Source organism: Gigantopelta aegis, chromosome 14 (assembly GCF_016097555.1).
Source record: "Gigantopelta aegis isolate Gae_Host chromosome 14, Gae_host_genome, whole genome shotgun sequence".
Lineage (NCBI taxonomy): Eukaryota > Metazoa > Mollusca > Gastropoda > Neomphalida > Peltospiridae > Gigantopelta > Gigantopelta aegis.
In genome coordinates, this window is record NC_054712.1 from 53,677,734 (window position 1) to 53,695,645 (window position 17,912).

A 17,912-nucleotide genomic window follows, 5' to 3' on the forward strand; every position below is an offset into this window, starting at 1 on the left:
TTGTTTAGAATATTAATGTCTGTATATTCAATGTGTTTCTGGTCGTTTTAATATTTGTATCAAGCCCAAACTGGATTTTGTCTTCAAATAATTTCGTACGTACGAAAAAATATACTTTAGGAAATAAAATGAAATTTAACCTAGTACAAATATTAGAACGATCAGAAACACGTTTAATATACAGCCACTAATATTTTATGCAGAACAATATATGTGATATGTAATTATAATCGTTAAAAGGTTTCTGTTAGTCGATAACATCTTAAAAATTGCAGCAAACTCAGAAATGTCCCTTTAAGCACGCTCAGCTATCTGGGCTGTCTGTCTAGTGGTCAGTTTCAGAAAGCAATGATGGTAGAATTTGCAAACAAGCATACAGGCCTGCTCATAAATAACACTGAAGACTTAAAATACGAATTAATTGTAAACTAGTTAAAATACTTAATTGTTTAAAACAGTAAAAATATTAAATAACTGCCAAAACAAATAAAGGGACATTCTCGAGTTTGCTGCATTGTAAGATGTTTCCGACTAATAAAATATTTCTACGATTAAACTTACATATTAAATATATTTTCTTGTTTAGAATATCAGTGTCTGTATCTTCAATGTGTTTCTGGTCGTTTTAATATTTGTAACAAGCCCAAACTGAATTTTGTTTTCAAATAATTTCGTAATTAGAAAAAAAAATCTTTATTAGAAAATGATATATATTTGATATGTAATTACAGTCGTCAAAAAGTATCTGTTAGTCGATAACATCTTTAAAATTGCAACAAACTCAGGAATGTCCCTTTAAAATACTAAATAACTGTCAAAACAGTTAAAATACTAAATAACTGTCAAAACAGTTAACATACAAAATAACTGTCCAAAAGGTTCATAACCATATGTCCATATAACCGTAGGCCTACTTAAAATGTGTGTCGTTAAATAAAACATAATTTTCTTCCGTTAGTAGGAGGACTGCCACTGTTATAGTAGATACCAGTACAGCTAAAACAAATATTTCTGTAGCTTCCACAGACATTACACATCTAACTGAGTACGCGGATGTGCATCGAATAATATTTCAAGTTACACGTCATGTGTAAGGCAGGAAGTAATTGCACACCCGAAATGTGAAATAGTTTAGCAATAACGTAACCTTGGAATATTTTCGTTATCACCAAAAGTTAGAAGTGCGCAAAACTTTGAATGGTAAGGAGATGTAGTACTTATATCCATGGTATATATAATATATATGTTCATTAAAACGTTGTCGCCTATGAGATTTGATTTGCTGGTATACAACATAAACCTCAATTTAAAGAGACTGTCCTGAGTTTGTTGCTATTATAAGACGTTTCAGAAGATGCGATCAACCGGAGGGACAAGTCATATATTAGTTCTCCTTTTAGCTGGGGGTGGGGTTGGCAATACAGAATTAATCTTCAGAGTTAAGGGGGCAGTGACCCAAAGCCCACGGCATCTGACGGCTGGTCATACAGATCTCCATGAAAAATTCCAAGATTCGTCCTTGATAGTGCACTTACCTTTTTTTAAACTTTTGTCAGGGGCAGTGTACCGGTACTTTAATCTCAATTGGATATGAGCGCAAAGATAAAATAACACTGAACGTCACTGAAAACACACCAGAATTGAAATTGTAAACAGTATATGAGAAGAAATAAACTTCGTTTTGTTTAACGACACCACTGGAGCACATTGATTAACTGATGTTAAACATTTGGTAATTCTGACACGTAGTTTTCAGAGGCAAAACCGCTACATTTTTCCTAATGTTTTTCTCAATTCATCAGCATATATACAAAACATAATACAAAACAAATATATATATATATATATATATATATATATATATATATATATATATATATATATATATATATATATATATATATATGTGCACAAAAATGGTGGGTATGGTTTTCTTAAAAGTAATTAGGGATACTAAAAAAAAAAAAAAAAAGGTTTTCCATACTTAGCTGATCTCTAATTTTGTTTGCTTGTACTAGATATTTTCCTAGGTTATTAAGTTCTTTTTTGTTACTTGTAGTTAACAACTGTATAAATAAAAAAAACACTTGGCCGCCTGTGATAATACATTTGTATGTACTTATTTCGCAAATCTTTGTATTGTGGGCATTGCATTATAAAATGGTATTCATCTTCTATAACATTTGTATTACAAATTGTACACTTTCTTTCTGATCTTTCGATGTTACGATATCGGCCAGATTCTATATTTAATTTATGAGCACATATTCTGATTCTGCATATTTCCTTTAAATATCGTTCATCTATTGGTAATTTAAGGTAAGACTGTAATTTGAACTCGTTTAATAAATGCTGATAAAAATATCCCTTGGATGTTGTAATTGTCCTGCTATAACAGAGTTGCTTAAATGTGTCGCATAGCCTATTCTTCCTTTAATAATAATATAACATCTATTATCAACATAATCTAAATTCCAAATGTAATTCAAACCCAGCATGTTAAGTTCCTGCCTAATATTCATTAACCAATTATCATTGTATTGTATCATTTCTTCATATATGCCGCATACCAAATAATTAACAGAGTTGCGTAATTTTATCCAGTATTTAAATATTCTGAGTTTTCTTATGATTTGCAACGGGAAACGCCCAAGTTCACTGTAAACAAATCCGTTGCACGTTCCCGACTTAACACCCAATAGTCTTTTACAGAATTGTATGTGCAACTTTTCAACATCAAGGGCCAGCAACGGTTCTTTTATATGCACTTGCCCACAGACAGGCAAGCACATACAACGGCCTTTGTCAGTTGTGGTGCACTGGTTGGAACAAGAAAAAGTCTACCCAGTTGAATGGATCCACCGATGTGGTTCGATCCTACAACGCAAACACCTGGATGTATTCTGGTAGGAAATATATAATCCAGAAACTATATACAAGGAATAAAATTACTGTGTGTTTTATTGCAATCTCACACATGCGATAGCAATAACAAATGTAGACTTCCATATTGGTTCCAGTATTAATAATATTACGTTGGCACATAACTTTTGTACAAAAAGTCTCGACGTACTGAGTCATAAGGGAACATAAACGATATTGGCACTTCGTATCAGTATTTATATTTGTTCGCTGCCGCCACATAGGCTACTCCTACCGAATAGCAGCCTGGTGTGTTTTATATACAAATAATTAATGTCAGCCAATTAACACGGCTCAGCACATTTCATGGCCTTTGACATGTCAGCACTGGTTGGGATGGGGGAAACATGTTCACTGACGGGAATTGGTCCTATGACCCACTGCACCCCAGAAAACTATCTTCAACTGAGCTTAATCTCGCCTCAGAGGCATTGGGGATGCATATTCAAATTGAAGCATAGAAATAAACAATAATAATAATGATATTTTTTTTTTTTTTTTTTTTTTTTTTTTTTTTTACTCCCACCACCACCATTTTCGATGAATTAAAGGGACAGAACCTAGTTTTTAAACACAAAGACATATTTTTCATCTAGACCCTAGTTTCAACCCGTAAAAATGGACACTAAGTTTGGTTAATTTACAAACCTATAACAAATTTGGATACAACAGAGTGAAACAAAAGCCTGTGACGCTGAAATACCCTTAAAAATAGACTAAAACATGACTACATAACCGTTACTTCTCAGACATGTGCGTTTTTAAAAATATGAAAAATGCATTTGTGGTATTAGAAACATCAGGATGATCAGAAACACTTCGGTTATACGGAAATGGATAATCTAAACAATAAAATACAAGTAATGTTTGAGGGTCTGTCCCATTAAGTCTTCTATCTTTTTCACACACACGCACACACGTATATACGCACGCACGCACGCACGCAAGCACACAAGCATATACACACCAAAACACAGGCCCACATACATACACACATATATATACACATACACATAAACACTTAAAACAGATATACACATACGCAAACACGCACACACACACACACAGATATATATATATACACGCACATATACATGTACAACACACACACACACACACATATATATATATATTTAGTGTATGTATGTATGTATGGCATTGTGTGTGTGTGTGTGTGTGTGTGTGTGTATATATATAGTGCATGTATATATGACATTGTGTGTATACACACACACACACACACACACACACACACACACACACAAGCACATATACATGTACACACGCGCGCACAACCAAAACAATTCCTTCCTATGTGTTCAATTCCGGAATAGACCTAAATGAAAATGTGTATAAATAAATAGACGATGTAAATCTAGTTATTAATTATGAACGAACAAAGAATGAAACAAGGTGTGCCTCTTCGTACCGATTTAATTTTTTCGGGGGGGTGGGGGGTGTTTGTTTTTGTGGAGTTTTTTTGGTATGTGTGTGTGGTGTGGTTTTTTTTTTTTTTTTTTTTTTTTTTTTTTTTTTTTTTTTTTTTACCCCACTTCTTTTAATATGCTAGGTACGGACCTGGCCTCCACGGTAAAGGTTAGAGATAAAAAGTGAATAAAAACAAAACTCCCACGGCATTGTTCAGGGTCCGCCCAATTGACACGGCCCATTAGCAAAAAGAGTCAACATAGTCTAGAAACCTCACAGTAGTCGTGTGTGCGGTGGGATCAAAGAATTAACGGTTGAACATTTCTGAAGTTTTTTCTGTGTAGGTCGCGACATTTGGAATGACAAACAAAAAAAAACAAAAAAAAAGTTAAGAAAGAAAGAAAACATGAAAAAAAGTCGTCATTGTTTATAAGCTTCCAATAAAATGTGTTACTATAATATAGACTATTTTAAAGAAGTAAAAGAACCAGGCGCGGAAGCAAGAATTTATGCAGGGCGGGGAAAAGGGGGCTGGGGTGGGTCTAGACTGGCGAGCGAAGTTTCTAGGAGGGGGAGGGGTCGAGCTATGTTCTCCAGGAAATCTTAAGTTTAAAAAAAAAAATTCGATTGAGCAATACGCCCCCCCCCCCCCCCCCCCCCCCCCCACCCCCCCCCCCCCCCCCCCCCCCCCCCCCCCCGTAATTTAAAACATCTGTGTATGAATTTTATTTTTGTATGTGTTTATAACGAGGTTGTAGCTGTGATAACTACGAATGTCTGAAATGCGCATAAGCAGTGGTGTACGTTTTACCGGAAGCCAAGACTCGTGTGGAATGTGGTCTCCACGAAAGGGCTTGACACGGTGAATGTATACTGACATCCAAAAGAAACTTTAAATACATACATACAATTTGAATAATTTGATAAATATTGTTGCTAATAGAAAATAACCAATTAAAAAAACCCACCTTACAAACACTTTGCATGTATCACGAAGTGCATTGTGACGTTTGGATGTTGAACTTTATGATGCTTTTATATTTCCTACCATACCGTTAGTTGGTTTTCTGTAATATAATTTCAAGCCTTGTAAAGTTTCTTTTGGACGTTAGTATACGTAGGACAGAAGACTTTTGGTTTGCTGAGAGCATGACAAACTAAAGCAAGAAAATTAGTTTGTTTTGTTTAACAACACCGCTATAGAGACAAAATAAGCTACATTTTTCCATTACTAGCAAGGCATCTTTTATATGTATTATCCCACAGACATGATAGCACATACCACGACCAAAGTCAGCAATGCCAAAATACGTAGCAATGGCGTTCTAAATCGATGGTGCAGTGGGTATGAGGGCGGCGTTTATTTAAAGGCGGTCAGGATCCTCTGGGGTTTTTTTCTATGGGTAGTTTACAGAACACAATACAAGCAATAATGTAAAATATAGATAGTCTACTGATCGGAGGTTGGGTGAGTTTAGTGGATTGGTAGAGAGAGAGAGAGAGAGAGAGAGAGAGAGAGAGAGAGAGAGAGAGAGAGAGAGAGAGAGAGAGAGAGAGAGAGAGAGAGAGAGAGAGAGAGAGAGAGAGAGAGAGAGAGAGAGAGAGAGAGAGAGAGACAGACAGACAGACAGACAAGAAAAGAAACAGACAGTTCGAGAGTAATAAGAGGATGAGAGAAAGAGAGAGAGAGAGAGAGAGAGAGAGAGAGAGAGAGAGAGAGAGAGAGAGAGAGAGAGAGAGAGAGAGAGAGAGAGAGAGTGCGAAATGGTCTAAATCAGTACTGTTCAACCTTTTCCGGGGGGGGGGGGGGGGGGGCGGGAAACACCCATAATATTTGTCCATTTAATTAAATGCATAGTACTGATACCCCACGTACTTTTTTCCGAAATGAAATGGCATATGCAAGAGTATATATGAATTTGGATGAAATAAATTGAGTAAAACAATTCATGTCTATGTGTCTGTGTGTTTATCTATTTATATATCTAACTATCCCTCTTTCCCCTCCCCCCCTCTCTCTCTCTCTCTCTCTCTCTCTCTCTCTCTCTCTCTCTCTCTCTCTCTCTCTCTCTCTCTCTCTCTCTCTCTCTCTCTCTCTCACACACGCTGTCATGGGCACATACTTCAGCTACCTGGGCTGCCCGTGCAGGACAGTGGGTTAGTGATTAGTGAAAGAGAAATCGATGTAGTGGCCTTGTACCTACCCACTGAGTCGTTAAACTTGCTCTAGGTGGGAGGCGGTACCGAGACGCGAACCCTGTACCTACCAGCGTTAAGTCCGAGTGTCGATAGATTGTGGGAACCCTACCATTTAACATCTGTAGAATTATTTTGCTTGGGGGGTTTTGGTGGGGTTTTTTGTTTTGTTTTAACTATCGGCGCATCAAATGCACCGGTTTATTGAGAATGAGTGAGTGTGATATGGTTCAGACAATTAAGTGAATGACGTCACTGGGCGGGAGGTAGTTTAGTGGTATGCACAGCTCTAGTTTGACGTGCGATGAGTCGTACGACTGATAACCTATCGGTGAACCTAATAGTCTCCCCCACCCCTTCCCATTGATCCACTCAGTTCGACTTGACTGATACATCAAAAGCACAATCTCTCTCTCCTTTCTGTAGAAAGTTAAAGTTTGTTTTGTTTAACGACAAAAATTACGTACTAAATTTGTGTCGTTAAATGTTTTTATTAGTCTGAAACTTCTTACAATGACTGCAGTCTCTTTAGACACATTCCTTTCCTATTACTTCGCGTTGGATACTAGTAGCACAGCCCTAAACGTTTCATAGATTATAAATAGAATTGTGTACTCATAATATTATTGTATTTATTAATTAATTTACAGTTATGAATAATATACTAGAAATAAGATATCAAGTATATTACATGATATAGTAAACACATACATATACACCAATACATACATACATACATAAAATACACAGTTTACTTTATTTATTTATTAATGAATTTATTTATTTATTTATTAATTTATTTATTAAAAATTGCAGTCGCCATTATAGATGTATGTAATAGTCAAACCCGACATACATACACTATATATAAATATTCATACATCAATATATACATACATACATGCATACATACATACATACATCCCCCGCGCCAGTGCGTTAATATCTATACATAGATGCAGGGTCGTAGCTAGCGGGGGGCAAGGGGAGCAGTTGCCCCCCACTCCCCCGAAAAAAATCCGGAAAGCATTATAGAAACTTAAAGAAAATTCACTTCTTAACCGTTTAAGGAGTTTTAGACTATTAACTACTCAGTTGCCCCCCCTCCCCCCCCCAACAAAAAATCCTAGCTACGGCCCTGTAGATGTTTGTAATAGTCAAACCGGACATACATAAACTATATATATAGATAGTCATACATCAATACATAGGCTACATACATAGGCCTACGTACATTCATACATATAAATATACATATGTATACATACAAACATACACAGACCTATATTTAAAGTTGCTCAATAGGGTTACTCATCTTGTTTGTTTATCATGGGCGTCGATCGGTGGGGGACAGGGGGGACGTGTCCCCCTCACTTTTCAATCTATATAAATGTCCTCCCCCCCTTTTTTTTTTTTTCGTTAGCACACACACACACACACACACACACACACACTAACAGTCCCCCCCCCCCCCCCCACACACACACACACACTTTTAAAGCCGGATTGACGCCCATGTTGTTTATTATACACAGACCTATATTTAAAGTTGTTCAATAGTGTTACTCATCTTGTTTGTTTATTCGTGACTTATCTGAAGCTGTAGGCGTTGATCATTACACAATACAATAAGATCCAATAATAAAATGCCACATTCCAGATAAGAAACGCGCATTATAATGATTATTGAGGACGACTATTAAATTTTACAACGCATTTACAACGCTTACAGTGAAGTACAGAATTTTAACTGCTATTAACTTTACTATTGATTTCAAATGACACAAATGAAGCCTGAATGGGAAATATATATACCGTAAGCCATACAGTACGTACGATATGACAAAAGCAAAACAAAAACGTAACGCGCACCTGCTACATTCTATGGTCGTGACGTCACAATGTCAAGGGTCACAGAAAGATATTTTTACGCAGCCTGGTAAGGCTGGGGCCCAGGTTTAGACAGAAAATGCAAGTATGATGGAGTTTACTAAAACAAATGGGTACAGCATGAGCCTGCCGCATAAAAGTGTCATCCGAGTGATGAAGGAACACGAAAGACACAGCAGAAAGGTAAGAAGGCTTGTCTTCCGAGAACTTTTGCCATTTTTAATATTGGAGGCGTCATCGGAAGCGGCGATTTTGAGGAAAACCGTACGCTTTACACTGGACGAGTTTGAGAGCGGGCGTGGTACATGTAACCATTCGAAAGTTCCGATGTTTATTCTGTAGATTCGGGATATTTGTTTCCATCCCAGTTTTGTTTTTTTTTGTGTGTGATTTAATGGAAGGGTATTTGGTGCCGATAAAAGAGGTACGCTATACCTGAGGAGTAATGTATTAGGTTTAAGGCCAGAATAATTCATACCTTTTATTTGTTATGTTTGTACTTCCGCGTATGATCTGTGGGTTTACTGTTACTTTACTCGGTACCAATTTTGGCAGGAATTATTTTTGGTGTGTGTCCACCATGGATAATATGTACATCTCAAAAAGGTTTTAGTGCCTACCTCCCTGGTAAAATCCCTGTACCCATGAAAGCAATTAATAAAGTTAAAGTTTGTTTTGTTTAACGACACCACTAGAGCACATTGATTTACTAATCATCGGCTATTGGATGTCAAACATTTGGTCATTTTGGCATACATGTATAGTGTTTAAGATGAAAGCTGCTACATTTTTTCATTAGTAGCAAGGGATCTTTTATATGCACTATCCCACATACAGGATAGCACATACCACAACCTTTGATATACTAGTTGTGGAACGAGACATAGCCCATTGGGCCCACCAATGGGGATCAATCCCAGACCGACCTTGCATCAAACAAGCACTTTACCATTGGGCTACATCCAGCCCCAACTACCAATAATAAAAAGTAAAGTTTGTTTTATTTAGCGACGCCACTAGAGCACATTGATTTTTTATCATATCATCGGCTATTGGACGTCAAACATATGGTCATTCTGACACTGTTTTTAGAGGAAACCCGCTGTTGTCACATAGGCTACTCTTTTTATGACAGGCAGCAAGGGATCTTTTATTTGCACTTCCCACAGGCAGGATAGCACAAACCATGGCCTTTGTTGAACCAGTTATGGATCACTGGTCAGTGCAAGTGGTTTTTACCTATCCACTGAGCCTTGCGGAGTACTCACTCAGGGTTTTGAGTCAGTATCTCGATTAAAAATCCCATGCCTTGACTGGGATCCGAACCCAGGCCCCCACTACCAATAATAATAAAAAAATAAATATATATATATATATATATATCAATCCAGAAGCCGTTGAGTACTGGGGGTGAGACGTAGCCTAGTGACAAAGTGTTCGCTTGATGCACGGTCGGTCTGGGATCGATCTCCGTCAGTGGACCCATTGGGCTATTTCTCGTTCCAGCCAGTGCACCATGACTGGTACATCAAAGGCTATGTACTATCCTGTTTGTAGGATGGTGCATATAAAAGATCTCTTGCTGCTAATCAAAAAGAGTAGCCCATGAAGTGGCTACAGCGGGTTTCCTCTCTCAATATCTGTGTGGTCCTTAACCATATGTCCGACGCCATATAACCGTAAATGAAATGTGTTGAGTACATCGTTAAATAAAACATTTCCTCCTGAAACATTTCCATTGAGTACTGAAACTCACCTTTCTTATACACATATTTGATAGAATTCTTTGATTTTTTTTGTTTGTTTGTTTATTTAAAAACATCTGATTGGCTGCTCTATGTTGATAATCTGCTTGTGAGATCCACATTGATATTAACACTACAGATGTGGCTATCTATTGATAATGCTGTAGTTAACTTGCTTTTGGAGATATGTAAGAAATTTAATACAACACTCAAATGACAGTTACATGCCTCATAGAATTGAAAATTGGCGTAAACCATTTATGTGTTATACAAAAACAAATTCAAGTAACCCATTTTGTTTTTGTTATAATCCATCATGACCACATAAATGATTCAATGTGCAAATGGAAAATGGGTAAAACAGACTTGCGTGAGCGACGTGCAAATGAAACCATCATTGTTGCAATTTTCAAAGGCCTGTGTTAGATACTATAGATCTTATAAGTTGAAAAATGTGTTTGACTTACTGTTACTCATTAAATATATTTATAAACAACTCATTGTTCAAAATATAATACCCCCTACCATTTAAATATAATTTTGTAGATCTGTATGTTAAGTCACAGCTAGCTCTGTGTAAGCAGAAATTTTCACCACTCTAGTGGTGTCATTAAACAAAACAAACTTTTAAAATTTTCACCAAATTAAAAACTTGCAGAAACTTTATAATTTTTCAACAAAATGTCAATCGTTACATCAAATTATTTTGCTAAACTGAACTAAAATTTGCCAGTTGTTTTTAAAATTTGTCATTGTCAAATTTGCCAATTAAGTGGTAGATGGAGCTGTACGCCTGTCAGCCTACTGTGATGTAGTAGACGACACAGTGAACATGTTCCGATCTGTGCACTGTTGACAGCTGTCATTCATCAGCCCAGTCGAGCTTATACAGTGAGCCAAATATTTATTTGTTGTTATTTCTGTGTGTGTCGGAATTCTGCTATGCACGTATAAACATGTATATATTCAGAGATAGCTATGCCACTCGCCAAATTCGCCATTTGCGAGGAATTCTATTTTAATTTGGCGAAAACAATTTGTGTAATAATTGATATTTTGTTGTAAAATAGCTATGCGTTGTGCATTTTTGATATAATTTGGCGAAATTTTCTGATCACCCAGAGCTAGCTGTGATATTAATGAATGAAAGGATGTTCAACAACATTCCCACAGATTGTCCCCCTAGGTGGACAGACCCATTAAGTTTTACCCATTCTAGCCATTTCTCATTAATGATATTTGAAAAGATCCTTCATGTACATGTGTAATTCTCAGCTTGCCATTAATGGAAGCATGTTGCGGATATCTGACCATGTTTCTGATCATCCTAATGTTTGGAAGTAGCCCAAATACTGGATTTTGTCTCCCAATAATTTCATACACACAAAAAAGTATATACATGTATTTGAAAATAAAGGGGCGGGGCGTAGCCCAGTGGTAAAGTGCTTACTTGATGCGCGGTTGATTTGGGATCGATCCCGGTCAGTGGGCTTACTGGGCTATTTCTCATTCCATCCAGTGCACCACGACTGATGTATCAAAGGCTGTGGTATGTGAGATCCTGTCTGTGGGATAGTGCATATAAAAGGTCTCTTGCTACTAATGTAAAAATATAGTGGGTGTCTTCTCTATGACTGTGTCAAAATGATGATTAATAACAGATCAATGTGCTCTAGTGGTATCGTTAAAGAAAACTTCTTTAAAAAAAAAAAAAAAAAAAAACATTACCCTGGTATAAACACTAGGATGACCAGAAACACATTTAATATACAGACACTGATATTTTATGCAGAAAAAATGTCTTTAATATGAAAAGTCCCTTTAAAGTACATTGTACCTCAATACATCCACTGATCTGTACAACTATATAATTATATATATTATGGGCCCTTACAGAAGTGCAGAACTTGTGATTTTATATTTTAAAAAACATGATTGGGTAGTATTGCCATCTTATACATGTTCATTTAAAATTTATATGTTAGAACGCAATGATATTGCATGCTGTTTGTGAACACTTGAAAAAGTGTAAAAAAAAAAATCTCATTTGTCATAATGGTGTCAGGCACAAATGTCGTGTATATAGAGCGTATACTTGCCTATTTGCCCCCCTAGGTGTAAGACCAAATACCAAAGATAAAACGTTGATTACAGGCAGTCGTGTAACGAAAGTATACTAAGTGACAAAAGAAATGTAAGATGTGAAAAAAGATGTGCTGTTATAGCGGGTTATGTGAAGTAGACAGAAGAATACTGTTTAGTCATTTAAAAGAAAAAGAGTTCACTTTCTGTTTTAATTAATATCATCTACAGTAATATGTATAATATGCAATCTATGAATAATATAACATGTAAGGCCTTTTTTATATAATTTTCTCATTGTTCTGATTGCTTCTGCCCTTTCGGTCTGCACTGCTGACAACCTTCTTTGTACCTACCCAACACAGCTCTTCGTAAGGAATTTTTGGCACTCGGGTCCACTTGACTATCATACATAAATGCTAAATATTGCATAATATATATATATATATATATATATATATATATATATATATATACAGATGAATTTCATAAATACAATGTCAATGGATGCTGCCAGCTTTGTCTGTTAACATAGAAGTGGCCATATACAAGAAATACATGCCGGCTTTGTATATATATCCACTTTTTTGGTCAATGTTTTAAGGGACAGCCCAGTATAAAACAATAACCCAGGTTCTACAATTTTTGAAGTTTAATAGATAATTTGTTAAAATGTTCTGCTCACCGAGAGCTAGTCCTGCTAGTATACATATAAAGTTTGTCATGTCAGAAGTGAAATGGGTTTACTAACTAACTAACTGACCAGTCAACTAGTGAAACCAACTAACCATATTCTTTAAATGGACTGCAAGTAACTAGAATGGGTAACTAACCAACCATATAGGATAATAGTGCTGCAGTCAACAAAATTCTGTTTCTCTGAAAAGAACTTAACAAATTCAGCAAATACAGAACTACAATCTTTCCCCCTGTAACCGTAGACTACGAGCACATATTTCACGGCCAGTATATATCATGTCTGATCATAAAGCATCAGTATTGTTGTAAATGTGATAGGCATTGTGTGTGTACAAGGTGTATCACACACACCGAAATGGTGAATAACTTGACCAGAATCGGCTTTTATTGGTCATTATGTTTTGTGTGCAGTGCTTTAATATCTCGTTCCGGTGATTACGGTGTTTGCATAGTTAGTGCATTTTGGTTAAGTATCTACTGCTCAGTGATCTACGGTACGCAGGCTTTATGACATTCCACAGTGTTGAGTGGCGGTAGATTCCTTTGTGCACTATATACATGCACACAGTGGTTACAAACAAAACTGGCCTTGATTTAAAGGGTCTGTCCAGAGTTTGCTGTCATTGTAATAAATAAAGACATTTTATATTTAATGACCTGCTCAACACATTTTTATCTATGGTTATATGGTATCAGACATATGGTTAAGGACCACACAGATTATGAGAGAGGAAACCCACTGTTACCATTCCATGGACTTCTCTTTTCGATTAGTAGAAAGAGATATTTTATATATACCTTCCCACAGACAGGACAGCACATACCATGGCTCAATTGTGACGCACTGCATGAATGAAAAAATAGTCCATTGGGCCCACCAATGGGGAATGATGCTAGACCAACCGCACATCAGACAAGCACTTTACCACTGTAATAAAGATAGACTTTTAAAATTTTTATTTAATGACATGCTGCTTAACACATTTGTATCTACGGTTATGTGGTGTCAGACATAGGTTAAGGACCACACAGATTATGATAGAGGAAACCTAATGCTGCCACTCTACAGGCTGTTTTTATGATTTTAGCAAAAAGAAAGGTATCTTTTATGTATACCATACCACAGACAAGATAGTACACACCATGACCTTTGTTGCACCAACTGTAGAGCACTGGCTGAAGAAAAGAAGACCCCCCTCCCAACAGACCCATTGATTATCCTACATATGGATTGATTTACCACTGGACTATGTACTATTCTGTTCTCTGTAGCATGTTTCTGACGATAGATCTTTTTTAACAATTAAAATCACATAATAAATGCATTTTCTTGTTTGTATATCTAACAAAAAGATTCTGTTAGTTGAAACATCTTAAAATGGCTGCAAACTCAGGCTAGTCCCTTTACAAATGGTACAGAACTTTATTGCTGAAAACAGTCATTTTGACATGTCTGTCTGTCTGTATGTATGTATTAGCTAGTATGTATGTATGTATGTATTATTCATGTTTTGTCATCAGATTGTTTGCCTTGGTTTTGTAGACAGTATCAGTTGTAAAGTGTAAGGATCAAGAGATCTTAAAGTTGTCTTTTGCTTCCAGAAACCCATTCCACAAAGCGATCTTAGCCGTAAACTTATGTACTTAAGGTGATCTTAGCAGTAACCTTATGTACTTACAATGATCTTAGCCGTAACCTTATGTACTTAAGGTGATCTTAGCCGTAACCTTATGTACTTAAGGTGATCTTGGTTGTAACCTTATGTACTCAAGGTGATCTTAGCCGTAACCTTATGTACTTAAGGTGATCTTGGCCGTAACCTTAATGTACTTAAGGTGATCTTAGCCGTAACCTTATGTACTTAAGGTGATCTTGGTTGTAACCTTATGTACTTAAGGTGATTTTAGCCATAACCTTATGTACTTAAGGTGATCTTGGCCGTAACCGTAATGTACTTAAGGTGATCTTAGCTGTAACCTTATGTACTTAAGGTGATCTTGGTTGTAACCTTATGTACTTAGGTGATTTTAGCCGTAACCTTATGTACTTAAGGTGATCTTGGCCGTAACCTTAATGTACTTAAGGTGATCTTAGCCTTAACCTTATGTACTTAAGGTGATCTTGGTCGTAACCGTATGAACTTTAACTTTATTCATTGCTTTCATGGGTACAGGGTACAAACTTTAACTTTATTAATTGCTTTCACGGGTACAGGGTACGAACTTTAACTTTATTCATTGCTTTCACGGGCACAGGGTACAAACTTTAACTTTATTCATTGCTGTCACGGGTACAGGGTACGAACTTTAACTTTATTAATTGCTTTCACGGGTACAGGGTACGAACTTTAACTTTACGGTGATCTTAGGGCTAAGTCTGCTTCATGGAACGGGGCCCAGGTGTATATAGTGCACGATGTACAAGGAAGTCTGAATTTATGAGAGAGAAAAACAAATCATGAATCATAGGTATGGATTTCTGTTGTATTATCAACCAATCTTCCTTGTATTCAATCTGAATGCAAAACTATACAGGTATCAGATACCAGTATATACGGTTTAAATTACATGTTCATTTGATGACGCACGTAATATGTGGGGATTCCTGGGCTTGTAGGCTTCCAGGCCTCGTGCTTATAAACCTTAAAGTCTAGACTTTAATAAAGTCCAGACTTTAACTTCATGGCAATGCCATTCAAATAGCATTACGTTAAAGTCTAGACTTAAGTTTTATAAGCATGGGCCCTGGGCTTATGGGCTAAAACACTGAACATGTTAACTAGTTAACACTGTACATCATAACATGTACTAGTTAACAGGGTATATGTATTAGTTAACAGTGTACAAGTACTAGTTAACAGTATACCTGTACTAGTTAACAGTGTATATGTATTAGTTAACAGTACATGCAATAGTTAACAGTGTACATGTACTAGTTAACAGTGTATATGTATTAGTTAACAGTATATCTGTACTAGTTAACAGTGTACATGTACTAGTTAACGGTGTACATGTGCTAGTTAACGGTGTACCGGTGCTAGTTAATGGTGTACATGTACTAGTTAACGGTGTACATGTACTAGTTAGCGGTGTACATGTACTAGTTAACAGTGTACAAGTACTAGTTAACAGTATACCTGTACTAGTTAACAGTGTATATGTATTAGTTAACAGTACATGTACTAGTTAACGGTGTACATGTACTAGTTAACGGTGTACATGTACTAGTTAATGGTGTACATGTAATAGTTAACGGTGTACATGTACTAGTTAACAGTGTACATGTACTAGTTAATGGTGTACATGTATTAGTTAACACTGACAACTAATCTACAGCTAGAACAGCAGTTTGACATCACAGGTTTAACCTAGTTTTGTGATGACATTGTTTTTAACACACATTTCTACTGTCATTAAGTACATTTTAAGATGCATTTTGTGTCATGACATTGTTAATCATTGGTGTAGAGTCTGCCTTTAGTTTAATGGTATTGATGAGTACATTGTTAAAATCTAAATTACATTGATGAAGCCTTTCATTTTTTTTTTTTTTTATGTAGTCCCCATCATAAACACTAAGCAACCACCCAGTGGTTCATATCTTTAGCAATTACAGTATCAAAAACATAAAAAAACCTCCACAAAAATAAAAGGTTAACAGCACACACATCTACTTATCACATGAGGGACAATATTTAAAAATCTAATGTAACTGAATTTATTATCAATATATCCTCTTTCTCTGTGTAAAATTTTAGAAATGAAACCCTGGGATGGTTGAAATGAGGTTTATTCTCTGTTTGAAGGATATAATTGCCTCCTTGCTACCGTGTAGATTTCTAGAACATCTATTATTTGATAGTATTTAATTTATATTCTCTGTTACATTACTCAAAAGGCTGTAAATGCCATATTTAAATGCTTGAAATTCAAAATTTTCTTAGGAGAGGATGGCATGCTCCCAAACCCCCTGTAATAGGTTCAGGCTCCTGGGGCCTCAAATTTTCACCCCAGGCCATCGCACTGAAAATGCACCTCACCCCGACTTTCTAATACACTGTACAGGCCATGGTCTGCATTCCTGTCTCCATGCAGTGCATTGTTCTCTCTGGCACTGTAACCATTCTGTGTGTGATTCCTGGAAGTGGAATGAATGCAATGTGGCTTGATCAGTGTTAGTGAACTTCTGGAAATGCAGGGGCTGGGCGTAGCCTAGTTGTAAAAAGCTCGCTTGATGCAGAGTCGTTCTGGGATCGATCCCCGTCAGTTGGTCCATTGGGCTATTTCTCATTCCAACCAGTGCACCCTGACTGGGAAATCAAAGGCCATATGGTCAGTGTTTCTGTCAGAAAGAATTTTTTGGGTATGGCGCTATTGAATTAAATGCAACTACAGTCTAGCCCAGAAAGAATTTTTTTTTAGTTTAGGGTTAGAGTTTTAAAAAATCATTAATTTTGTCAGAAGGTTAACATAAAAAATTAAAATCTTAATTTAGTTTTAGGTATGGCGCCTTACCTGTTTTACCCTCTGGCAGAAACCCTGATGGTATGTGCTGTTCTGTCTGTGAGATGGTGCATATATAAAAGATCCCTTGCTACTAATGGAAAAATGTAGCGGGTTTCCTCTCTAAGACAATATGTCAAAATTACCAACTGTTTGACATCCAACATGAGGTGCTTATCTTGTAGGATCAAACCACCTCAGTTTGGGATTTTCCCCCGTATCAGCCAGTGCCCCATGACCATGCTAACTGTGGGAAAAAAAACATTAGCATATAAAAGATCCCTAGCTGTTAATTGAAAAATGTAGCTAGATTTCCCAGCTAGTGTTCAAATGCTTTGAGGAAGTCAGTGGCCCACACAAAATCTTTGGCTGTGTATTTAGACTTGGCCAGTGAGGGCTGAATATCTACGTGGTGGTCATAGTTTCTTAGGCAAAGCCCACTGTAAG

The 17,912-nt window shown here is 36.5% G+C and overlaps 1 protein-coding gene across 1 annotated transcript in view; it reads left to right on the forward strand.

The window, feature by feature from the left end:
• Window positions 1-8,483: 8,483 nt before the first annotated feature.
• Window positions 8,484-17,912, forward strand: part of LOC121389513 (rhophilin-1-like) — a 55,826-nt gene continuing 46,397 nt past the window's right edge. The window contains exon 1 of the mRNA XM_041521165.1: window positions 8,484-8,619. Coding sequence (XP_041377099.1) covers window positions 8,524-8,619 — 96 coding nt within the window. The 5' untranslated portion in view covers window positions 8,484-8,523. The remainder of the gene's footprint in view (window positions 8,620-17,912) is intronic.